This window comes from Callorhinchus milii, unplaced genomic scaffold, assembly GCF_018977255.1.
Source record: "Callorhinchus milii isolate IMCB2004 unplaced genomic scaffold, IMCB_Cmil_1.0 Scaffold8, whole genome shotgun sequence".
Lineage (NCBI taxonomy): Eukaryota > Metazoa > Chordata > Chondrichthyes > Chimaeriformes > Callorhinchidae > Callorhinchus > Callorhinchus milii.
Window position 1 is genome coordinate 4,935,608 of NW_024704749.1, and position 27,003 is coordinate 4,962,610.

Below are 27,003 nucleotides of genomic sequence, written 5' to 3' on the forward strand. Positions count from 1 at the left end.
GGAACAATTTTGTTCTCAGTGACTGCTGGCATTTAAGACTTAAGCTCAGGCTACAGCATGAGTTACTTACAGGATAAAGCTCGACAGACACTGTTGTAATGATAGGATTTGACCCCCATCTTCTGAGAAGCGTCCCTTTTTGCAACACTATGACATTTTCTCCTCCGCACACTCACTATCCTCACAGCGGCTCTGAAGGGAACCGCTAATTTAATGCCAATTAGTGCCTTATTGTGGACATCTTTGTGCATTGCAGTTGAGTCAAGGCAGGAACTAGGTTGAAATTGCTCCGCTTGACTTCACTTTGAATCCAAGTTCAGACATCAGAGAACAGTTCCATGCAGTCTGTCCGAGTTATAAGAATAATAATCCTTGCTTTGCATATTAGCATTCAGGAGGATGTCTCAAAGCGTTTCACCCACAAAATACACAGTCAATTCACTTTACAGTATATTCTAGATTACCTCTCCCGAGATCGAAATACAGGGCTGGCCGGTACATGACTGAGAACTCCAAAATAGACAGTCACTACACTTTACAGTAAAATCCTGTGAAGCGCTTCCCTGATGTGAAAGGCGTCATATAATAATGTAACAGTCCTTACAATAATCCTTGCATTTGAATACACTGTAAAGTAAAATGATTGTATATTTTGTGGGCGAAACATCAAATGCAAAAATATCAAATGCAAGGATTATTTTTATTATTTTTTACTAATAATACCGTCTACCACCGGGGGCTGGAGTATTTCTTTGGGCGGATCTAGAAATTGAGAAAATAAATCTTCTTTGAATTGCAGTTGATTTATGGCACAATTGCCATTTTATTTGCTCAAATTGTCCAACGTTAATCCAGGCTTTAAATACTGAAAGCTCTGCTGGCTGCATTATGTTGGTATCCAATTTCTATCCTGATTTGCGCTGGGAGCCAACTTACATGCAAACAGGGCTCATACGTGGAATTTGCGAACCACATCCAAAAGCTTTCCCATTGAATGGGGGAAAAATGGGTTTAAAGCCATTCTTTGTGTGTCAGCCTGGTTAGGTCAGTCATACTCCTGCCTCCGAACCCGAAGGTTGTGGTTTGAAGCCCCACTGGATGCCGGGATTTTGAACTAATACCGTCTAGGTTGACACCCAAGTGCACTGCTGGTCGAGTGCTGCATGGTCGGAGGTGCTGTCCTTCGGGTGAGACGTTACACGGAGCTACCTTGTTCAGGTAAGACATTAAAAAATACCTCTGCAATGCTTTTAAAGAGAAGGGAGTTTCTCCTGGTGTCCTGGCCAACTATTCACTAGATAAAATTGGTCAACTGCCTCAATCCCTGTGCCTTGCCCCCTCTTTACCCATCTTCAGATCGCAACTGAAGACCTTCCTCTTCGACCGTGCCTACGGTAACATCCTCTCTCTCCCCGGCTCAGCGTCAAACTCCGCCATCGTTAAGCTCTCCAAGATGCTACCCCACGTGAAGGGTGCAACATAAATGCAGGTTGGTGTTGGTGTATGTAATGCTGAGGAACAAACTGCCCCTCGGCGCATAGAGAACCACTCTGTGACTTTCCACTGAAAGTGTTAACGTTAGAGACATTAGTGCATTAGTCGACCAACATGAAGTGTGCCAGAGATGCTTTCACATGCTCGCTTGCTCGCTCGCCTCATGCACGCAGTCGTGATGGGGTGGAGGTCTGAGTCATTATGTTGACCCTTTACGAAGCCAAACATCTGGTGCAGCTGCTAACTTACCTAACCCGTTGTGCAAAGCTTCCCATCTTGTAAGCTTTCACTCCCAAAAAGGACACAATGTGCTGTAAAATGAGACGTCTTCTCAGACCTTGGTTTAAACCCAGCCCTGTGCTGGTGGGACGTCTGTTTTGCCTCTCCGGCAGTCGGATTATGTTTGAGACAATTCCCACCCTCCTCGGAGTTCCCAGCAAGAGACAAGTCCACAGCAGAAACTGCCCTAAGATTGAACTGTGTTCTCTTATAATGGGGAAAACAGAGCAATGTTCTCCCTTGGGGAAAGGGGAATCAGCTTATGTGGGTTTATTTTGGTCGGAGTGGGGGAAAAGCACATTTTGGAGCTTTGCTTTGCCTAGAACGTTAGCTATTTACAGCACAGGAGAAGGCTATTCGGTCTATCCTGTCTGTGCCGTTTCCTTTTAAGAGTCCCGTTCAACTGCCCTTTCCCCAACACCATTTCTGGACATCAGCCCTGTGTTAGAGAGGGAGGGAGGGAGGGAGGGAGGGACGGACGAGAGAGAGAAAATTTGGGTTTGCTTGAAATACAAAGAAACTTTGCGGTGATGGCAACAGGAAATCTGGGTGGAAATTTCCACGCAGGTTCAAATCCCTGCATTCCATCAGGGAGGTTTGTTTCAAAGACAGCTTCCAAATTTGGGAGTGAGGGGAGAAGAATGGAGGGCAGGGAGAGAGAGCGAGGGTGGAAGGAGGGGAAACTGAGGAACATCTAAGTCATAAACCTGCCCAAGTCCTGTTCAAGACTTTATATTCTCTGCAAGTTTGATATAGCTCATGCTTTGCATAAGTCATGTTAAATGTATGGTTCCAAGTGAGACCACTTATGTGAGGTTTACTGTATGATAGAGTGGTGATAAAATGCTGGTGCTGTGACTGATTGAATGGGGTGTAAGCGTAGAATTGGGGGAAAGAGGCTCTGATTTACCTGCTGGAACAGCTGGAGCCTGAGCTCCTTGTGATGGAGCGTCGCCCTCTGTGTGCTTTGCGTGAAGGTGACCCACTCCAAGATCTTATTGGGACACAAGAAAGAGAGGTGATCAGTGCTGAGAATCACCCTGACCATTTCTAATCCACTAGTGTATTGGTTAGAGCATATATAGGGTGACCAAAACGATGTGATAACTGCCCTATTATCTAAAAAAACCTCTAAATATCATAATTTCTTCAAGACTTATCAGATACTGTAATAGTATCATGACTTTTTGCTCACCCTGTATCACCTTGTACGGTCACATCATAATATCATAATATTCGATGGAATATATATATATATTATGATATACGATGTGGAATCTATTGGTGAGAGAGCTCGCCTCAAAAGTGAGAGGACCTGGGATCACTTCGATTGGCGGATCACTTTCCGGGAGTAATAATCCGTTCAAAAAAACATCAATCGGGTCACTCAATCCACACAGTTTGTGGGACTTTGCTGTGCGCAATTGGCTGCCGCGTTTCGCCCACAAAATACACAGTCACTCCACTTTACAATCCATTCAGTGAAGCGCTTTGAGACGTCTCAACGATGTGATAAGGCGCTACATCAAACGCAAGGATTATTTTTATCAACGTTCCAGGAATATTGTGTGTCTAAGCAAGCGAATTGTCTCTTGTATCTCTATGAAACCTCTTGCTGTGCTGCACTGCAGATTTATCTGATGAACGATTCCTATTATAGCTCTGAACCTATGGGGAAAATGTATTCGATGAAAATCAGTCGAGTAAGTTGCTACCTGCGGAAGGGATGAAACGATACCAATAAATTCTCAGTGTTCGGCTGGTAACAGAGGAAATATTATCTGTATTTTTCAGCTATTTCATTACAATGCTCTGACCTTGCAAGAGCCCCATTAGTATCGCTCTTCAGTCTTCTCTTTGTGGTGACTATTTGGGAGTGTGGGTGTGGGTGTGGGTGTGGGTAGGGGGAAGGTGGTGGGGAGAGAAGAATTCTGGAGGAAATTATCCTCAGTCTGTTTCCGACCAAAGGAAATATTTTGCCCTAATAATTTCATAAGGCCACCGGGAGAGGCTGCCAGGGAACCTAAATAAATATTCTTTTATTTCCCTGCTTCCCTTGACAAGTTTAAGTGGTCAATTCCTCTGAGCAAAAGCCATCCTCTCCAGCAATAACTGTTCGTAGGCCAATGTCCTGGCTCCCATGTATCACTTGATCGAGTTCCCTGTTTCCAACAACTGCAATTCAAGGGGCACGTAACAACCATGTCACTTACAAGACCGAACTAGGATTCCAGCCACGCAAAGCATCAAACCACCTGGAACATGCCTCAGCCTGGCTCAGTGGTAGCACTCTCGCATTCGAGTCAGAAGGTCGTGGGTTCAAGCCCCACATTGGGACTTGGAATCACATAGTCTAAGCTGACATACCAATGCAGTCCTGGGGGGGGCTGTTGCATTGTCAGAGGTGCCGTCCTTCGGATGAGACGTTAAACCGAGGTCCCGTCTGCCTGTTCAGGTGGACGTTAAAGATCCCATGGCACTATTTGAAAAAAGAAGGGGGTTTCTCTCTCCCGGTGTCCTGGCCAACAAGCCCCTAAAATAAATTGGTCACTCACTCCGTGGCTGTTTGTGGGACATTGCTGTACGCAAACTGGCTGCCGCCTTCGCCCACGAAAGTACACAGTCTCTCCACTTTACAGTATATCTTGTCAAGCGCTTTGAGACGTTTCTACGACGTGATAAGGCACTGTGTCAAAGGCAAGGATTATTATTATTACAAGATAAGACGCAAGAAAGGAAATGGGGGGGAGCTCAGGTAGTCAGCAGTGCTGTTCTGCAGTCGTGATGTGCTGGCAGAAGTTCACTCGAAGGATTGGAAGGGTTATGTACATTGTGTGTTGCTTCAATAGAAAGCAATGAAATAGATTAAACGTCAGCAGATCATTAATGGACCAACCGCATGCAAGAAGGTTGCCTTGAATTTAAACCTGACGCCCAGTCTAGACAAAGATTTGGTCACTCAATCCTCAATCCAGCACTGGGAGAGGGGGGCAGGGTTGTGGTACTGTATCAAATTGCTGTGCCGCATTTCGCCCACAAAAGTACAGTCAATCCACTTTACAGTATACCCTTGTGAAGCACTTTGAGGCATCTCTACGACGTGATCAGGCGTTATATCAAATGCTCTACATGAAGTTTTCTGGGACGCTGCTGTACGCAATTGGTTGCCGCGTTTCACCCACAAAATACACAGTCAATCCACTTTACAGCATATCCTGTGAAGCGCTCTGAGACGTCTCAACAATGTGATAATCGCTACAGCAAATGCAAGGATTATTCTTATTATTCTCATTATTATTACGGGGACAAAGAGCTGTCTAGCAAATGTCTGCGTTCTCACCGTCTCCGATGTCTTTTCTCTTCTTTCCTTTTCCTTCGTGGACTCGCAGAGCTGGAAAAGCAAAAAACAAAACGTCTCATTTTCCTTCATCGATCAGACAGCAACGTGAAATGACAGGAAGAAAAAAAAACAAGCAAGCCGGAGACCAGATTCGTTGCCAACTTTAATTCTTAAAGCTTCCTTACCTGTGTCGTCGTTTCTTCGTGGAGGCTGAGTCTGACCTGCGGATAATGCAAATAAAAATCCATCGGTCACTTCACGGCTGTTTGTGGGGACATAGCTGTGCACAAACTGGGTGCTGCGATCGCCTATAAAATATAAAGCTGTGGAGTTCTGTAGCCTAGCGGTTTGAGGAAACCTAATTCGATTCCCAGGCAGGGGGAAAGCTTAGGCAAGTCTCCTTACTCCACACGCCTCACTTGACCTAGCAGTAGTAATAGTAATTAACCCGATTGTTAGTCAATTGGCGGATCGATTTCTGGGGGTAATAATCCCTTCCCCCGAAAAAATTGTTCACTTAATCCGCGACTGTTTGTGGGACGCTGCTGTGTGCAATCAACCCACTTTACAATATATTCTGTGAAGCGCTTTGAGACAACTCAACAATGTGATAATGCTCTGTATTAAATGCATGGATTATTATTATTATTATTATCATTACACAGCCACTGCATTTTACACTGAATCCCGTAAAACATTTTGTCCTCCCAATGCGAAAGGCACATAGCAAGAATCAAATGTAAGGATTATTATATTATTATTATTGTTATTATTATTATTGTTATTATTAAATAAAAATTGCAAAATAGAGTTATTTTAGCGTTTGAGAAATTTCAGGCACCTTTTACAGATCAAGTTTCTTTTTCACATATTTTCCCCCGGAGATGGAGGCAAATGAAGCAATTACTCCCAATTTGCAATGAAACTAATGAAAGAGAGCTGCACTCAAGAGGATTAGACATAAACATTTTCTTTAATTTAAAACTAATTCCAAGTGGAGTTCAACAAGGACTGTGCAGTGAAGGGTTAGCTGAAAGGCACCTCTCTATCAGTACACAGCCCAAAATGTGCAATCAACTATAAAATGTGCAGTCAAGCTAAAAATATATCTGAGCTTAAAATCCATTAATTTAATGCTCAAATCCTGAGCAGGGCAAAAGCTCAGGAAAGTTTTCTTACGCCACACGCTTCTGTTTACCTAGCAGTAAGCAGGAACCCCGGATGTTAGACGATTGGCGGATCGCTTTCCGGGGATAATAATCCCTTCCAAAAAAAATAATAATTTGGTCATTCGATCCACGACTGTTTGTGCGACGCTGCTGTGCGCAATTGGCTGCCGCGTTTCGCCCACAAATATAGTCAATTCGCTTTACAGTATATCCTGCGAAGCGCTCTCGAAGACGTGATAAGGCACTAAATCAACAGCAAGAATTATTATTATTAATTTTAATACATTTAGTGGGTCCTATTATTTTTCTCTAATGTTCTCCCCACTGGGTTTCGCCTCTGACCTCATGGTCTGGCCTCTCCTCTGGCTGCGGCGAGGTTTTCATGGACACTGATTGCTCTCGGGTACCCATCACCCCACCTCACCCACCCCACGATGGCCATGGCTCATATGAGACCTTTGCCAGTCAATGTTGGCAGGTCCCCTGACTATAGAGGATGCCCAGTCAAGCCTACCACACGCACACGCACACACACACGCACACACACACACGCACACACAAGTACATCACAAGCACAATCAGGTTAGTGAACATTCGCAATACATTTTTCAGGTCTAAGAATGGTCAGCCGTGTGTCACTCTGGCGGTCAGTAACATTTCTGCCTCTGGAGTCCCTGTAGCGTAGTGGCTAACGTCCTCGCCTCGCCTCACCTCCCCTCACCTCGCATGTTCTGTGCTGCTCACAGTGACCGTCACACGCTTTCACCTTTACCTGTTTCGTTTGTGCTTTTTAGAGCTTTTCTTTTTCTTCTTTCTCGCCGGGGCCGGGCTATAAGAAGGCGACCTGGAAAAAAACGAGGCACGGGTTAACAGCCACACCCCCACCACACGTACAACAACAACAACAACAACAACAAACCCCGCTCAGAAATATCAGTTGGATTCATTGTTACTTTGAGTGGGGAGAAATTCCACCTGGGTCTAGATTCCGCCCACAAAATACACACAGTCACATCATTTCATGGTACATCTTGAGAAGCCCCTTTGAGATTAGTGATAGAAGCAACGTGTGAGATAGTGAGATATACAGGCAGTGGTGTGAGATACAGGTGGAGTGTGACAGGCAGTGTGTGTAAGGACAGTCGGTGTGTGTGAATTGGGTGGTGTGTGAGATACGGGAGTGTGTGAGACACAGGTACAGGCACTTTAGGAGACAAGACGCAGGGAATGTGGTGAATGTAAACCCGCTCACCGCTTTCTCTTGTGCTCTGATTTCTTTTTCTTCTTCTTCCCTCTGGACGGAGGCAGAGGAGAGCGAGCGGAATGGCAGGATCTGCTGAGAGAAGTGGTTACAAATGAGCCAATCTTAACCTTGCAATTTGATAAAACTGGCTTTGTTTCCCAACTAATTTTTTATTTGGGTGGGGGTCAGCCGGGTGTCTGACACACCTGGAAACCCATCACCGTTGCTTAAGAGTCTCCAAACCAAGCTGAGAATTCCGTGCATCCCACCTACACGTGGAAACCCCAGAGATAGATTGTTGGAATGGATTGCACACTCTCTCCCCGGCTCTGAATATGACATGTAGTGACTGTGTATTTTGTGGGCCAATGCGGGAGCCGATTCGCCCACAGCAACGTCCCACAAACGGCCGTGGAGAGAATGACCAATTTTGACTTGGGGGACATCGGGGGGAGAGAGAGAGAGAGAGAGAGAGAGAGAGAAGCTCCCTGTTCTCTTTTCGAACAGCGCAATGGGATCTTTAAGTTACTCGTCTCCGACAACTGGGAGCTTTCTCCCAGAGGCAGGACCTCGGTGGGCATTGCATGGCGGGAGGGTGGGGGGGGGGGGGTGTTGGGTGAGCAATGTAAAAACAACGTTAAGTGAAATGGAGCAGGTAGCTTTGCTTAGCTTTGTCTCCGTAGAACACAGAATGTGAATTTGCTTCACTTACTTTTGACATTTCTTCAATAAATTAATGCTGGTGGACATTGCACACGTTGCATAAAATGCATTGTGTGGATTGTTGTTTGCAAGATATGATCGTCACCAGAATCGCACAGCAACAAGACTTGCGCCGTTAGGCATTTATCCTTGAGGCATAATGGACGGAAACCCAAATGAGTTCTGACTTCGGGCACAGAAACACAATGCGGTGACCTCGTTGAGCAATCTTCCAGCAAACGTTAACGTTAAGAGCTGCCATTATTTGTCCACTTTAACTGGGTTTGAACATATTGCTTCGCTCTTATATAAGCAGAGCTTGTTCAAAAGTTATTTATGGCTGAAAAGTTAAGACTTAATAGTGCGGCCAAAGATTTTTCGCTATCCCATCCCCCCATCATGACAACCCACGTCGCTTATATAACCTTCTTGCTGCAGAACGTAAACTCCCATGTACAGTCGGGGCTTCTGTATGTTGCACGTAAAAGATAAAATCAGTCGTTCACTTCAAGGTGGTTTGTGGGACAACAAAAACAACAATAAATTACATTTGTACAGCGCCTTTCATGTCGGGAGGACGTCCCAAGGAGCTGGACAGTCAGGGATTTGGGCCCGAGCTGGAGGTTGGGATCAGGAGGGGTGGAGGGCAGGGAGAGTAGGGGTTGGAGGGTGATCGAAGGCGCAGTTGAAGAAGAGGGTCTTGAGATGGGCCTTGAAGGAAGTAAGGGACGTCGCCGTGCGCAAATTGGCTGCCGTGTTTGCCGGTAAGACACACAGCCTCTGCGCTTCACAGTAAATCCCGTGGAGTGCTGTGAGAAGCCATCCCGAGGCAAAAGGCACTGCATCAAGGATTAATTAATATTATTCTAGGTAATAATGAACAGCAGCAGAACTCATTTGACCCATCAAGCCTGTGCTGCCCTTATCTCTACAGCACCTCTTTAATTACCCCTCGCCACCCCCCCCCCCCCCCACCCCCCGCCCCGCCCCACACACAGACAACCTCCTTTTGCTAGAGCTGAAAAGACATGTGCAGTCTGGATATCGTGCAGTGCAAAGTGTTCACGACAACCAGAAACCCTGCTTCCAAACAGATGTTGGCGATGAGAATTTTAATGGGATTTTTTTCACTCTCTCTGCCAGGGTTTTTTTTAAAAGTACCTATGGCTACCAATCATAATAACGTATTCCAGTTACAGTATTATTTCATGTAATCTGAGATAACGAGTAAAAAAAAAGTCACAGATGGAACGCACTTAACATTCCCAACCATGCATTTACATTTTTTTTCTCCCCTTACATCTCAGCTTATTTTAATGAGTGCCTCAAACTGTTCCTTGGTACTCTGTGATAAAGGCCATTTTCTTCCCCACCCCCCCTCTCCCCTCGCTCAGATATCGCTGGCCTGCTTAATTGGTTACTTGATGTGACCGTGTCTGGAAGGCTGTTATTAATTTAATTCATCGTGTCTTGTCACATTATGCTTTCAAAGTGCTCTCGAATTAAAGCAAAATCTCCCTCTGGTGGCTAGGTCAGACCTTCAAAGCCTCCCAAAACCTAACTCGCATTGTTCTACTGAACACATTCTGCCTGTCGCTGTCTAAATAAAGCGTACACTCTGTTGATCTGTCCTCTGGGACCTTCTCGAAGCCAATATTGAAAATTACGAAATTAAAACTGCATTAACTCCTGTTCGACTTCCTAAATTCGCTCGCCTAAATCATTTTGTTTCGATAATTGCCATCGTTTGTTCCCGGTAATCTATTTACCGAGGAAATGTGCCACTTTGAGCGCACAGATGGAGAGAATGTAAATGTATGAAATAGACCTGAAAATCCAGAGCAAGGACCTGTCTCCTTACTATAATACTGTAATTACTCATGTTCCAGACATTTACCCCAACTGCAAGAGTGTAATTTGCTATTACTGTTACTAACGGGCAGTTACTTAATAATAATACTAATAATGATCCTTTTACTTTGATATATTGCCTTAAAACATTGTTGAGACGTCTCAAAGCCCTTCACAGGGAATACTGTAAAGCGAATTGGCTGTGTATTTTGTGGGCGAAACGCGGCAGCCAACTGCACACAGCAGCATCCCACAAACGGTCGAGGAATGATTGACCAAATTATTATTATTATTTTTTTTGAAGGGTTTATTACCTGCAGAAAAGCGATCCGGCAAGCGACGAACAACCAGGTTCCTACTTACTGCTAGGTAAGCAGAGGCGTGTGGAGTAAGGAAACTTGTCTAAGGTTTCGTCTGCCTGGGAATCGAACCCCTGTTTGCGAGGCAAGTGCTCTAACTATTATACTACAGGACTCCAGGATGGATGCAGTGGGGTGGGTGAGGTTGGATGGGTGGGTGATGGATGGACCTAGAAAAGTCAGCCTCCTACCTGCATACTCTGTGGTGGTTTTGATGTCTATTTTCCTTGGCCTTGCTGTATCCATTGATACCTGTGGTTGCCAATATTGCACTCGGCTTCTCGGTTCTCTGTTCATCGGTTCTCGGTTCTCTGTACGACTGGTAGCTCGATGTGTCACTGCAATAAGAGGGTGAGAAGTACAAGTGTTTCAGTCTTCACTCATCCATTCGCAAGCTATGAGTTACAACAATCCGAGTACAAGAAGGAAGCGTGGGTTCACTTCAGAGCTGATGCCGTATTTTTCTATTAATAATAATGACCCTTGCATTTGATACGGCGCCTCATCACATCTTCGAGACGTTTCAAAGCGCTTCACGCAATATACTGTGAAGTGAATTGACTGTACATTTTGTGGGCGAAACGCGGCAGCCAATTGCGCACAGCAGCGTCCCCACAAACAGCCGTGCATTGAGTCACAAGATTATTATTTTTTTTTGGAAGGGATTATTACCCCCGGAAAAGCGATCGGCCGATCGACTAACAACCGGTTCCTAGTTACTGCTAGGTCAACAGAGGCGAGTTTCCTTCAATATATTGGAGTAGAAATTCCAACCGGGTCTAAGAATTACTCTATTCCTGTAGAATTTCACGTCCGAATTTGCTAAGTTGATTCTTAGCTCTGAATTATAACATTAATAACCTTTGCATTCAATATGATGCCTTATCACATCACATCTTGGGAAGTGCAGTAACTGTGCTCTGCAGACGAATGCTGGTCGGTCTCTGACTGACGGAGTGAATCCGTATCACGGAAATAAGCATCTAAAGTGTCATTTCAATCACTAGCGCCATGGCTGAGCAAGACACTCTGTGCAGAAACAATCCCGCATGTTGCCTATCCAGTGCGGTGATGAATACCTATCACAATCCTTAGTATGTTCAAAATGACTATGTTAATAATGGCTGCTCGTCATCTCAAAGGTAAGACAGATGGCTCGATCATCTCCTGGTAGATTGTGGTAGATTGTCGCTTGGAAGCTGCCTTCAGTCGTGGAAACATTGAAATCCATCAGCGATTCAAAGCTAGAGTTTCAGACATGGTTGGAGAGTGATTTGGAAGGGGACAGGGGTGTTGGGGGGAGGGGGGGGGGGGCGGTGGAGTAGGATTAAGAGCACAGAGTGCAGAGAGACGGAGCTTTAATGCAGACTGACAGCGTTTCTTTCCTGGTAATCAACTGCGAAGGGTTGCTTGATAAATTTACAGTGATTGTATCCGGATTGCTAGCGCTTTAGTGCGAATGTCAACATCACCGCGTGTCAACTGGGCGAGGCGTGTTGGATGTCGGTAACCTCCAAGTTACTTCCTGTTACCAGAAAAAGGAGTCAGAGGAGAATAGTAATCCACGTGTGTTTGTGGGACGCTGCTGTGCGCAATTAGCTGCTGCGTCTTGCCGCACAATACACAGTCAATTTGCTTTACAGTATATTGTGTGAAGCGCTTTGAGACGTCTCGAAGACGTGATGAGGTGCTATATCAAATGCAAGGATTATCATTATTATTCTATTGGGAAGAAATTCCACCTGAGTCTAAAATGACTATTTCTATAGGATTTCACTTCTGAATTTGCCAAGTTCATTCTTAACTCGAATAATAATAAGAATCTTTGAATTTGATATGATGGCATAGGAAGTGTAGTAATTGTATTTTGTAGACGAACGCTAGTTTTAAGCACGCTATATAATTGCAAGTTGTCGTTGTTGTTTGCGCGCAATGTCCCACAAACAGTCATGACGTGGACGATTGATTTTATTTGGGGGATTGTTGACCAGGACACCAGGAGAAACTCCCTTCTCCTTTCAAAGAGAGGCATGGGATCTCGAACGTCCACCTGAACAGGCAAACGTCTCAACCGAAGGATAGACCAGACGTTAAACTCAGCAATTAAACATACAGCAATTGAGAGGATATTCGTGATGAACATACTTCTGCAGCCCTCAAAGTCTCATTGAAGCCAAGCATTCTGTTCAGAAGACACCGCAGACGTTTGCAAAAGCAACGAGACATAAGAGATTTTCTCCCGCTGCCTTTCCCCCACCCTGGCCTCCAATAAATACCAATCTTCCCCGCAGAAACAAGTAACCTCTTTTGCGAGATCAAATAAAAAGAATATGGCCGAGAGGCTAGCCTCTCACGGTGTGTGACCTTTTTATTCCGGCTGAAATTGTGAGCCATCATTCCCTCGAATAAATCTTACCACGTTTCTCTGTTGAAAAACGAACTCAAATCAGTTCAAGGTCAACCAAGGCCCAGAAGAGCACGTTATCCAATTCCGTGCTCTAGCAATCTCCCACCTAATCCATTTTGATTACACCCCATTATTTGCCTGTTATTAATGACGGTATACTGCGATCCAGCATAAGAGAACAGATAAGCCTTAATTAATCAAGTCTCTTATGTACTGACAATTCCAATCTTCCCTGCACGTCTCCGAGTGCTTTCAACTTGACAGCTAATATTGTTTGGCCCCAACCACAGAAATCTCCAACAAAGCCTCCTCCCATTTTTTCCTTTAAATTGTTCTTTTTTTTTCCAATCTCCAGACCATTCAAGACACACAAAGCGTTCATTGCCAAGCTTTATTGGCCGATGCAATTCGCTGTCAGTAGATAGCTGTCGTCTCAACAGCTCTGCTGATGAGAGCCTCTAAATGAAATCGATTTTTCCATCAGCCACGTGCTATTCTCGGATCAAACTAAGAATTTACGGGCAGCTCTGGAACGCAATAACTAGCCAGATTTGCACCGGTTCACTTCATATCTGTCAGGGCTGTGTAATAATGACCCCTTGACAGGTTATTGCTCTGAAGTCACTTTATTTTTCTCCTCCCAACCACCACCATACTCCCCCACCCCAAAAAGGTAAGCTTTGCAAACCAACAACCGACTCACAAGCTACACTACATTTTTAATAGGATCATCGGAACGGGAGGAGGTCATTCAGCCCCTCAAGCGTGTTCCGCCATTCTATTAGATCGTGGCTGATCTGTACCTCAACTCCATTATTATTTCTTTTTGAAGGAATTATTACTACCCGAAAAACCATGTTTGTTGGACACTGCTGTGTGCAAATTGGCTGCCACGTGTGCTTCCAAAATGCATGCTCACTGCACTTCACAGCATATACTGTGAAAGTACTTTGGGATGTCCTCCTAACGTGAACAAGTGCGCAAGGATTATTATTATTTGGATATAAGGGTTTGCATTACAACTGGTGATTGGACACGGCTTGTTAGGTATTTAGCTGATGAGGCTGAGCAATGGAGCTACACACCTTTGCAGTAAATCTGCCAAATCCAGGCTTTTCACAAGATGAATATCCAACATATAATGAACTGCGTACAACTGGAAAGGAGACCGAACACAGAAAACTGCAGTGCGCAATTGGTTGCCGCATTTCGCCCACAAAATATACAGCCAATTTACTTTGCAGTGAATCCTGTGAAGCGCTTTGAGACGTCTCAGCGACGTGGTGAGGCGCTGCATCAAATGCAAGATTATTAGTATTAGTTATAGTATAGTAACAGTAATAATTAGTATTATTAGTATTAGTAGAAGTGGATTGCAAGTTATTCACCTATTCGTTCACGAAAGAAGACTATCTCCTAACAACAACAACAAATTGCATTTGCATAGCGGCTTTCGCGTCGCAAGGATGTCCCAAGGCGTGGACAGTGAAGGGTTTGCACCCGAGCTGCGGGTTGGAGTCAAGAGGGCTGGAGCGCATAGGGAGTGAAGGTGGGAGGATTAATGGCACATCAAAAGCAAGGCAAGATGGTACATGGGAACAGGAGAAGCCATTCGGCCCCTCAAGCCTGTCCCACCAACCTTTTATATCATGGCGGATGCTTACCTCAACCCCATTTACCCACCCATTCGCCATATCCCTTGATACCCTTAACCAACAAATAGCTAATTCCAGATTTCCACAAGCCTTCGTGTGATAAAACGCTTTCCGGTTTCACTCCTAACTGGCCTAGCTCTACTTTTAAGATGATGTACACTTCCCCTCCTATAGACTGAGGGCTTCCTAGGTCTCTCTCATTATCTGGTCATTATTGAAAGGCAGCCACTTCGCAACATCGAGCCAGTAACAAGGCATGGTTTCGAGGCGCAGGGAGTAGACAGGCGAGGAGATGGGTGTTCCAGCTGATTTCAGTTCACAGCAGATGTTAACCAGAAGGGATTTTCAGACTGACATTGACTTAGACAGATGGAACACAGCATTCCTTACAACCTTCAAACCTTCGGAACTGAAATACGTGTCGGCGACCAATTTCACTTGTCCCTCAACAAAAGTTGCTTCGCAAGAAATCTTGAAGTTGTGCAATCTGAAAATAATAATAATCCTTGCTGCTGATATAGCGCCTTATGACGTCATTGAGACGTCTCAAAGTGCTTCACAGAATATACTGTCAAGCCAATGGACTGTGTATTTTGTGGGAGAAATGCAGCAGCCAATTGCGCACAGCAGTTTCCCACAAACAGTCATGGATTGAGTGACCAATTTTTTGCCTAATTCCTGTAGCAAGTCCTATAGCTGAGTGGTTAGAGCACTCGCCTCGCAAGCGAAAGGACCCAGGTTCGATTCCCGGGCAGAGTGAAACGTTGGGCACATGTGGAAACCCATCGCCATGCTTAAGAGTATAAAAACCAAACTGAGAATCCCACACTACACATGGAAATCCCAGAGCTATAGATTGTTGAAATGGAATGCGAACTCTCTCTCTCTCTCTCTCTCTCCCTGGAAATTCCGGAAAGTATTAGTCGCAGGTTGGCAAGAGCCAAGGCTTGGGGATCCCAGAGTGTGCGGTGGGGAGTAACTGCTGGAGTCTAACCAGCTAAATCTACATAGCTTGCCATTGACATCGCTGTTCTGGCAAGCTTTCCCGCTGCTTGTCCAGCTAGGACCAATGTTTCCCCCGCAGAGAGCTGCTGTGCTATAAAGCAGAATGCCAGTTCAAGGCAGTATGATATTTGGCGTCTTGCAAAGGATCTTGTTTTCTGCCACGCCTGATTTCACCCCCGTCAAAACACTGACTGAGGACCCATGTCAAAGAATGAGAAAGTAGCAGGCACGGAAAGGGACACTGGGAAGGAATGGAAAGCCGAGGCAATGCAATCTAAACACGGATAAACATTATTGCTGCCTGTCAATAATAACGCCTGATAACGAGAGAGACCTAGGAAAACCTCAGCCCGCAAGAGGGAAATGTACATGATCTGAAAATTAGAGCTAGGCCACTTAGGAGTGAATACCACAAGCATTTTATCGCACACAGGGTTGTGGAAACGTGCACAAGTGTAACTCAGTCCAATGTTTTGAAGGTTTTTTTTGTGTGCTCGATGTAAGTGATGTCCTCTGTCTTCTTCCCTCCCTCCCCCTCTCTCCCTCCTCCCTCCCTCCCGGAAGAAAAGTGAGATTTATGCTCTTGGATGCCTTTCAGAATGGGTCACAATTCTACAGGGGATAACAGATTGCAAATTAACAGACGTTTACCAAGGGCTTCACGTCTTGCTTCAATCTCACTCAGGTCTGGCAGCGATTCACTGGAACACCCCCCCACCCCCCACAAAAAATGACAAATTAAAATGAATAAAAATTTCACATACGCCTCTGTTTACTGAGCAGTAAGTAGAAACCTAGTCGTTAGTCGATTAGCAGATTGCTTTCCAGGGGTAATAATCCCCTCCTCCCCTACCCCCCACACAAAAAAAAGTGGGCACTCAATCCACGACTGTTTGTAGGATATTGCTGTGTGCAATTGAATGCCGCGTTTCGCTCAGAAAAATGAATAGTAATCCACCTTACAGTGTATTCTGTGAAGCGCTTTGAGACGTCTCAACGACATGATGAGGCGCTGTATCGAATACAAGGAATATTATTATTATTATTGTTATTAAAGAAAAATATCTTGGTGTGAAGAGAGAGTAAATAGGTGGATTATTTCCTCAGCCAGATCAAGCCAGGGGGACAATTAGAGCAGAAACATTGTCAATAATAAAATAGGTTCTAAATTATGAACACCCTCCTTCACACAATGCTATCGATAGATGATGCACTGTCAATTCCCTACTGTTCTACTCTGTTAATCATCTCAATAATACCCCCTGCCTTTGATTCGGTGCCTTATCACACAGCCAAAATGTCTCAAAGCGCTTCACAGGATTTTACTGTGTAATAATATAATAATAATCCTTGCATTTGATACAGCGCTTTTCACGTCTTCTCGACGTCTCAAAGCACTTCACAGAATACGTTGTAAAGTGAATTGACCGTATATTTGTGGGCGAAACGCGGCAGGCAATTGCGCACAGCAGCGTCCCACAAACAGTCGTGGATTGAAAATGACCAATTTATTGTTGTTTTGTTTTTTGGAGGGATTATTATTAGGCGTGTGGAGTAAGGAAACTTGCCCAAGGTTTCGCCCTGCCTGGGATTGAATCCAGGTGTCTCGCTTGCAAGGCGAGTGCTCTAATCACTGAGCTACAGGACTCCAAATTGTAGGTGAATGTGACAACCAATTTGTGCAAGGCAATGTCCCATACACACACACAAACAGCCAGGAAGTCAATAACCATTTTTTTCATCCACAGGGTCAACTGAACAACAACGACTTGGACTTATACATCGCCCTTCATGCGGTGTAGCGTCTCGGAGCCCTGAAGAATGGCGTGGTTTGACGCGAAGCCGGGGAGAAAGTCCAGGTGACCGTAGGCCCGGTCGAAAAGTTGCTGAAGACGGGCAACAACAATAACAACAACAACAATAACTTGCACTTATATAGCGCCCTCCACGCTGGGCGGCGTCTCAAGAGCGCTCAGAGAGCAGAGAGGGGACAGGGCAGAAGAATTAAGGCAGTGAGTTGAGGCAGATGGGACTTCCGGTCAGTCCAATACAGTCACTCTGGGACATTTGACTTTATCTGGAACTCAGCAAAAAAGAGACACAAATGGACCAGAGCTTTAACGCAGATTTAAACCGGTCTGAAGCTAACGATGTTCTCGGATTTATTTTCTGACGCCATTTGTTCACGATTACCCAAATCTCTCTTTTTCTTTTGCCCTCGCGACTGTGTTTTTTTTTTGGGGGGTGGGGGGGGGGAAATGGGGTTCGATGAGGTCAACTTTCGAAAGAGATTAGAAAGGGAATTGAATTCAAAGGATGAAATTGTCGTCAAATTCAAATGACAAAGTCTTTGTTTGGAAAACTGGGATAGAATAAATTCCCCTTTATTTTTGCTCGCCCCGTCACACTGATCTCCTGGGTTCAAACGAAGAGAGAAGACGGCGCTGAAATCAAAGCGCTCTCCTTCTTGAAACGGGCTTCATTTTTCACTCCTCCAAGCCCAGAGCCTTTAAGGTATCAAAGCCCAGTAATTGAAACCTCATGGTGCTGATTTACCGCACATTACATCAAACAGTACAATGTATACGCTCTAAGTGCCTTGCAGCTACATACGCTGACAGAACAATGAGTCTTAACGTCTCAGGCAATGAAAGTCTCATGAATTCTGTTCCAGGGAGGCCTTATGTGCTTACGCCGAGCACTTATCGAGGATTTTGTTAATTCAAGTCGTTAGGAAAGGGAGAGCAAAAAAAATGGAATACAACATATTCCCTTATTTCTGGCTGTAACATTTCACACTTTGCCCGAGGTGTGGCAGTGCAATGACCTTTCAGGATGTACGTGCAACAGATAGAGAGCCTTTCCATTGCTATTACAGTGAACCTGAGCTCTAGCTGGAGTTTTTTGCAACTTGCATGTATTTATATATTACCCTAGCGTCTCAATACAATACAATACAAATTTACATTTATATAATCCCTTTCGCATCTCGGACCCATCTCTTTGACTGCACTTCCTGTCGTCTTTGCCCACAAAATACACAGTCAATCCACTTTACAATGTATTCTGTGACTCGCTATGAGACGTCTCAACGACATGATAAGGTGTTATATCAAACGCAAGGATTCTTCCTATCATTTATATTCCGCCCTTCACCCAGGTTAGCGTCTCAACATGCTTTAAGTCGAATCTAAACCACCTGTGCATCGCAATCAAATGGCCAAAGAGGTCACGTTTCTCAGTTGCCTGCTCGCCAACGCACTCCAAATCGCGTTTCGCCCCCAAAATATGCGGTCAATTCACACTACAGTATATTCTGTGAAGCGTTTTGAGACGTTTCGGAGACGTGATAAGGGGCTGTATCAAAATGCGAGGATTATTATAAATAGGTCGATTGTGATAAAACAGTATCAAATTATATGCTGAAGCCATATCTGCATACGAATAATTCTCAATAATAATCCCTCCAAAACCAAAACAATAATAAATTGGTCATTTTCAATCTACGACTGTTTGTGGGACATTGCTGTGCGCAATTGGCTGCCGCGTTCGCCCACAAATATACAGTCAATTCACTTTACAGTGTGTTCTGTGAAGCGCTTTGGGACGTCCTCCCGACGTGAAAAGCGCTATATCAAATGCAAGGATTATTATTATTATTATTATTAAGGAGGGGGAATGTTTAAACCGTGTTAATTACGGGGGGCGGTTTGCAAGGCAAATCAGGCTGATTGCACATACGGAGCGAGAGAATCGCTTTCAATGTCACCGAGAGCAACTTTAATTGAGTATTTTTTTTTTCGCAGGGAATATTTCACCACTTATCTCGACGCCCAGATGACAAAGGAGACGGGCATTAGCATTCGAGTCACGGCTGCAGTGCCAAGCCCAGAATAAGACAGAATAAATGCCATCTCGAAGCAAAGACAATTTAGTTACCGAAACCTTCAGCAAATCAGATCTATTCAAATATACCATGCAACATTTTAACTTCAGTGTTATATAAATATATATATATATAAGGTGTCTCACAGGCAGGTTTCAAAGCAGGATTTTATTCCACCCCGGAATTAAGCCTAGACTTTTTGACCTCTCTTGAGTATGGAGTGAGCTAATCATGTGTGTATTGCTTCTAATCTACTCGTTTCACCTTGTCAAAACAGCTCGAGGGGAGGGGGTGAGGAGAAGGAATGTTCTTGTGTTAAAGGTAGCGGACTTGCTTTTGGGGTGAAAACCTTAGCAGAGAATTGGGAGTCGAGTATTAAAAATTCCATAAAGCTGACTCCCGAGTATTTTCCTCCCATATAAAATTAGTTCTGACACATTTATCACCGAGAAATTAATAAGGAGACTCTCTTGGGGAACATCGGGGCGCTCTGTACACAAGAAAAGTTTCAGAAATGCAATTGCACTTGATGCACTGAGGAGGAGTGCGAGCGTATATTTACACCCCAATGTTTCACTCGCCCGCAAAATACAGTCGCTACACTTTACAATAAATCCCGTGGAGCACTTTGAGTCATCCTTCCGACTATGAAGTGTGTTAGATCAAATGGTAAGGATTATTATTAATTATTATTAATACTATTCACTTTTACTACGGTGTGCAATTGACTGCCGCGTTTTGCCCACAAGACATACAGTCAATTCACTTTACAGGATATTCCGTGAAGCGCTTTGAGACGTGTCATATTATTCAGCTCAAGGTTTATGTTTGATTAAACCTGACATCCTCAACTAAGTCCACCCAAATGGCTTTCATTTGACATTGCTGGGGATGTCTACCCAACCTAGAGAGATCAACCACATTGATTTCTGACTATAAGTTACACGTGTTGATAAATGTGCCATGTTTCATGGAAGATCAATAGTTCAGTCTCTTAATTGCCCAGATAAGCTATGGAAATCCTCTACCGATTACAAGGTGTCGAAGGTTGATATCAACTCGCTTGGTATGACTTTTTGTTGGCTGCCTCACCCGTTCGCCTACAAAAATTCACAGTCATTACACTTATAATAATCCTTGCATTTGATATAGCGCCTTATCACGTTGTTGAGACGTCTCAAAGCGCTTCACAGAATATAACAATATTCTGTTGGGTATCATTGGAGTTCCAGAGAAAGGGAGATAGCAGGGTCAACAAATCGTTAGTTCCGCATCTTTGGCTGTACACCCTCTCCCAGAGATTCCTTTTGTTGGCCTCATAAAAACAGCTGGGCAGCTGTTACAAATAATTGAGAGTGGCTTCGAACCGTCCCAGCAGTACAGTATCCTGCACATTTTCCTCTTCGAGACCCATTCTCTCTCTCTCTCTCTCTTTCTCTCTCCTCGCCCCTCACCTGACTGAGAGTTAGCCATAGGTGCACAAATCCTCGAGTTGGCAAGTGTCCAGTGGAGTATAGTCCTTCAGTGCAGTGTAGCTGAGCATATTTGCAAATACAAAGCCTCAACACACAGCGGTCTTCAGCTCTGAGATCACAAGATTATAAGATCGGTTCAGCCCATTCGATCTCATCCCTCCAGAATGCCCGGCCAAATGTCTTGATATCGCAGCATCGAGCTGTTGTTTAAGTATCCTGGGCCTCTCTGGGTAAAGAAAAACTACTGGCCAATAATCCCCTAAATTTTTTTTAAAAAAGCTTATTTATTCATAGCTCGGAGTCCTGTAGCTCAGTGGTTAGAGTGCTCACCTCGCAAGCGAGAGGACCCGGGTTCGATTCCCGGTCAGGGCGAAACTTTAGCCAAGTTTCCTTACTCCACACACCTCTCTTTACCAACCGTAAGTAGGAACCCGGTTGTTGGTTGATTGACTGATCGCTTTCCAGAGGTAATAAACCCTTAAAAAATAATTGGTCACTCAAACCACGACTGTTTGTGGGACACTGTTGGCGAAATTGGCTGCCGCGATTCACCCACAAAAATACATAGTCAATCCACTTTAGAATATATACTGGGAAGCGCATTGAGACATCTCAATGAAAGGAAACGGAAGGGAGGAAGTTTCCAACCCAATAGTGAGTGTCATTTAACTGGGGGCTTAGGCAGAGTGGGAACAAAATGGGAATCGCTATTAGTTGTCCCGCCTTCTCATTCTCGAACAGTAATCCACATTAATTTGAGCTGCGGCCGATTCAAAGCATGCAGAACCGTTTACCCAATCCCAACAACCACAAATTACATTTGCACAGCGCCTTTTACGTCGGAAGGACATCCCAAGGTGCTGGGATTTGGACCCAAGCAGGGTGGTGCCCCACCCGGGAACCAAACCCGGGTCCTCTCGCTTGCGGGACGAGCCCTCTAACCCATACAATAATAATATTATACCAATAATACTAATTATAATAATCCTTGCATTTGGTATAGTGCTTTTCACGTCGGGAGGACGTCCCAAAGCGCTTCACAGAACACACTGTAAAGTGAATTGACTGTATATTTGTGGGCGAACGCGGCAGCCAATTGCGCACAGCAATGTCCCACAAACAGTCGTAGATTGAAAATGACCAATTTATTATTGTTTTTGGTTTTGGAGGGATTATTATTAGGCTCTGTGTGGAGTAAGGAAACTTGCCCAAGGTTTCGCCCTCTGCCTGGAATTGAACTCAGGTCTCTCACTTGCAAAGCGAGTGCTCTAACCACTGAGCTACAGGACTCCACGAGACTAATTATGATAACGCTTGCATTCGATACAGCCCTTTCACGTCAGACAGACGTCTAGAAGCCCTTCATCCCAGCTGTTTGACTGTGAACCAAAGTCGCCGATAATTCAGTTTGGTTACAAGCTTCTCAAAGGCTTTTTACTTTTCGACAAAGAAGAAAAAAAACGTGCATGACTTTTAAAACCTTCTCTAAATGTTATCATCTACTCGAGGGTGGCTGTGACAGATGCATTGCTGCGTATGATGAGATTCAGCAATGCTTTAAGGATTAATGAATAATCCCAGCCCTCCACATCACAGCAGCAAAGATGAAACCACGCATCGCATATTGAGGGCTATTCAGCAGGATATATATTTTTTCTGTGGTTGATGGCTTCTCTCGCTAGCAATAGAGTTTCTGTTCCAGGTGGGGAGTCAGGGCGTGTGTGTGTGTGTGTATTCTGCTAACAAATAAATCAATCTAGTTCGAATCCGATAAACCATCTCTCATGAAAGGGGTTTCTAGAGAAAGACACTCAAACAATCGGAAGTACAGTTTCTTAAGATTTAGGAAATTCATAAACAATAAAGTCAGGGGGAAGTTATAATATAATATATAATGATAATAGTCCTTGCATTTGACATAGCGGCTTATCACGTTGTTGAGATGCCTCAAAGCGCTTCACAGGATATACTGTGAAATAAATTGACTATATTTTGTAGGCGAAACACAACACCCATTTGCACACAGCAATGTCCCACAAACGTACATGGAGTGAGTGACTGATTTTATTGGGGGATTGTTGGCCAGGACACTGGGAGAGAGAAACTCCTTCTCTTTTCAAGTAATGCCATGGGATCTTTAACGTCCACCTGGACAGGCAGACGGGACCTCAGTTCAACATCTCATCTGATGGACAGCACCTCCGACTTTGCAACACACCCCCAGCACTGCATTGGAGCTTCAGCTTTGACTGTGTGGTTCCAAGTCCCAAAGTGGGGCTTGAAGCCACGACGTTCTGACTCAAAGGCGAGAGCGTTACCACTGCGCAAGGTACTTCACCACCCACTGGGCACCGGTCAATATTCAGTGCAAACAACTCAGTCATCACGCAACATGCCTGTAAACAGGACACACCAGCGCTACAGGAAAACAAACAGGGCTGAGTTACCTCAATACTGCTCACTGGTTAAGCAAACTTGTTGGTGCGCAAATCAGCTGAGCCATTCGCCGACAACGATATCGCTGTCCGACAAGCTTTCCTGCTGCTTGTCCAGCTAGGACTACTCTAGCCACTCGGGCTTTGGCTTGCAGGGTCAACAGGAGAATAGTTACCCTCTCTCTCTCTCTTCGCCCACCCACACACCACCAGCTTGTAGAATTCCAGAAGACCTGATAGCCTCTGAAAGGGCTACTAATTTGATTTTGGCTCTGCACAGCTCGCCAGGGAAAGCATTGTCTATCTTTAAAAGGTAAAATCTATTTCATTCGCGACTCAATTGCATCCTGTAGTTGAAAAGAGACTCGGGAGCATGGATCACAGGGCACTCTGCGAAATGGCACCGTATCGATTTGGATTTAGGATGCTGATTCGCACTGTTTATTGGTCCAGTCATTGTTATCTGTCGGATTTAAAGGGCAATTATTAAACTTAAAATCCTGGGTTTGTTTGAACATTTATTCTTCATTAGATAGTCGTTCCGAAATAAATAATAATATAATAATAATAATCCTTGCATTTGATGCAGCGCCTTATCACGTCTTCGAGACTACTCAAAGCGCTTCACAGAATATACGTTTCGCCCACAAATATACAGTCAATTCACTTTACAGCATATTCTGTGACGAGCTTTGAGACGTCGAGAAGAAGTGACAAGCGCTATATCAAATGCAAGGATTATTATTATACTGTAAAGTGAATTGACTGTATGTTTCATGGGCAGAACGCAGCAGCCAATTGAGCACAGCAGCGTCCCACAAACAGTCATGGATTTACGGACCAAATTATTAATTATGTTTTTTCAAGTGATAATTACCCCTCGGAAAAGTGATCCGTCACTCAGGCTCCTATTTACTGCCAGGTAAACAGAAACACGTACAGTAAGGAAACACGCCCAAAGTTTTGCCATGAAGTAAGTGACCAATTTTTATCAGGGGGATTATTGGCCAGGACATCGGGTGGAACTTCCCTCTAATTTACAAACAGCTCCACGGGATCTTTAACATCCCACCTGAGCAGGTGGACGTCTCGTATTGACATCTCAGCGGAATGCCTGCGTCTCCATCTAGTTAGCCTTCCAATCGGCCCAGTTTCTCTCCCACACCATCGCTGCCAAAGTCATTCCCTCCTGTCTTAATAATAATAAAAAGGAACAAAAAAAACACAAGATCACAAGATCACTTCTGATGGCCCTTCAGCCCATCTCCACAATAGCCGTCCAGACCCCACCCCTTCCTCCCATTACAGCATCAAGTCTGCTTGTAGTCTGACTCTCATGTGTTCTGGGATCATTATTAAGCTGTTGGTTACGTGTTCTTTGCAAAGCCCTTAAGTCCTATCATTAATTTAGTGCACAAACCATCTGGTGGGAACTTCCTTTAACAGATCAAAGTGTGTTCTCCTTGCTAAGAAACTGTACTACAACAACAACAACTTGCGTCCTTCACACAGGATGGAGTCTCGGAGCGCTGCACAGAGTGGGGGTGGGGGGGGGCTTGGATGCTCAGCGGAGGAGAAATGGGAGGAATGGTTGGCCATAGGCAGGCTCGAAGAGGTAGAAAGGGGGAATGGAACAGAGGGAGAGGGGATTAAAGGGGGGGAAGTGGAGGCTCATGTGAAGTATAAACCCCGGCATGAAGTGAGCTGTTTCGGTTCTGTACAGTGTGGGTCATGTTATGGCATTTAATGTGGTCGACTCGCACCAGCGAAACAAACAGCAACGTCTCCCGGAGTGATGAATAAATGGATCAGGCAGAGTTTGCCTCGGGGTTGCTTCACAAGTTCTTCCGCTGATCAATGGACTTCCTACACAGAAGCCCAGCTCTTCCCAATACTGCCAACCGAAGCATTCATTGGGCATTCTCCTGGACGCTGCCGTGGCCATGTTGGCTGCCGTGTACACCTCCAAAATACAGCCATTTAGACTTTACAGTAAAGTCCTGTGAAAAGCTTTGCAACATTTTCCCTCCCCCACCCCTGACGTGAAAGGCGCTGTATCAAAGGCAAGAGTTATAAGGAGTATTATTATTATCATAATCCGTGCGTTATAATGGGGGACCACCCCGCAGAGACAGTCCATTTTAATCTCTGGTGTCTTCGTAATGAATGTAAAAGCATTAATTATAAGACACATTGCTGTCAAAGTGACAAAGTGAGGGAAGCTGATTTTAGACTGGAGAAGAATAGTGCATCATAATCATAATCGTAATAGTACAAAACAAACATAGGTCCTATAATCATCTGTGTAACCAGCACTGTTCATAAGACTATTCAGAAACGGCTTGACAAAATACCCGGTGAACAAAATACCAACCTCTTGCAAAAAGTAGCTATTTTTGGAAGCTGAAATATACTGAATTAAGGAGAGTAACATCCATTTATATGTAACGTGGCATTGTTATTGGTCTCACTGAAAACAATAATAATCCTTGCATTTGATATGGCGCCTTATCACGTCGTTGAGACGTCTGAAAGCATTTCTCAGAATACACCGTAAAGTGAATTGACTGTATATTTGTGGGCGAAACGCGGCAGCCAGTTGCGCACAGCAGCGTCCCACAAACAGTCGTGGATTGAGTATAATAATAATCCTTCCGTTTAATATAGCACTTTATCTGTCGGGAGGATGTCTCAAAGCACTTCACAAGATTTACTGTAAAGTGGAGTGACTGCACTTTGCAGGTGAATGCAGCAGCTAATTTGCACAGAGCCAGTGAATTGCAAGAAGCAGCAAAAATGAAGTGAAAGGTGGATTGACCTGGGAGGGGGTGGAGGAGAGGTTTGATGGCCAGGACACAGGGGGGAAAAAAAATCAAAACGTGTCCTGTCAGCTCGAGAGGTTTAGCGACCGAGAAGGTAGCAGAACATTGTCATGGCAACCTTCTCCCTGGCCTCAGGGGAAGGAAAACTGAAGTAGAAACGTTTTCTTTTTTAAAAAATATATATATAGAAATGTCATCTTGCAACTTGCCTGGAATGGAATGGAATCTGTATTGATAACCTTGGCCTCTGACAGACAACCTTACTTGAAACTGATGGCAAAGGAACTGGCTTCGGAAGAGAAGAAGTGAGGGGAGAGGTTGGTTACCAAAGTTGCTGATCAGTGTTGATGTCAGTAAGGCTTCAAGGATTTGCCGATCCTTGCATTGGATGCAGCGCCTCTCACCTCGTTGAGACGTCTCAAAGCGCTTCACAGAAATGCTCTGTAGAGTGAATTGACTGTATATTTTGTGGGCGAAACGCGGCAGCCAATTGCGCACAGCAGCGTCCCCACAAACAGTCGTGGATTGAGTAACCAAAATATGCTTTAAAAATGTTTTAAATCTTTTTTTCAAGGGATTATTACCCGCAAGAAACAATGCGCCAACCGCCTGCAAAAGGGGTTCCTGCTTACTGCTAGGTAAACAGAGACGTGCGGAGCAAGGAAACTTGCCTAGGGTTTCGTCACACCGACGAATCGAACCCGGATCCTCTCGCTTGCGAGCCAAGTGCTTCGCATGGAATTATAGACGAAGAATTATAGAAAATCTACAGCAAGGAAACAGTCGTTTGTCTCAACTAGTCTTGTGCCGGAGTTTACACACCAGTCGAGAGAAGCTCAGTGAGGGGTAATGGAGCAGTGTAATCGGTTAGAGTGTTGGAC

At 44.6% G+C, this 27,003-nt stretch overlaps 1 protein-coding gene across 1 annotated transcript in view; it reads right to left on the reverse strand.

The window, feature by feature from the left end:
- srrm4 (serine/arginine repetitive matrix 4) overlaps nucleotides 1-27,003 on the reverse strand; it is an 87,711-nt gene that overhangs the window by 18,218 nt on the left and 42,490 nt on the right. Inside the window, exons 2-7 of the mRNA XM_042337347.1 lie at nucleotides 10,629-10,775; nucleotides 7,535-7,615; nucleotides 7,055-7,126; nucleotides 5,299-5,334; nucleotides 5,114-5,164; nucleotides 2,684-2,767 (exon numbers count right to left, since the gene is read on the reverse strand). Coding sequence (XP_042193281.1) covers nucleotides 2,684-2,767; nucleotides 5,114-5,164; nucleotides 5,299-5,334; nucleotides 7,055-7,126; nucleotides 7,535-7,615; nucleotides 10,629-10,775 — 471 coding nt within the window. The remainder of the gene's footprint in view (nucleotides 1-2,683; nucleotides 2,768-5,113; nucleotides 5,165-5,298; nucleotides 5,335-7,054; nucleotides 7,127-7,534; nucleotides 7,616-10,628; nucleotides 10,776-27,003) is intronic.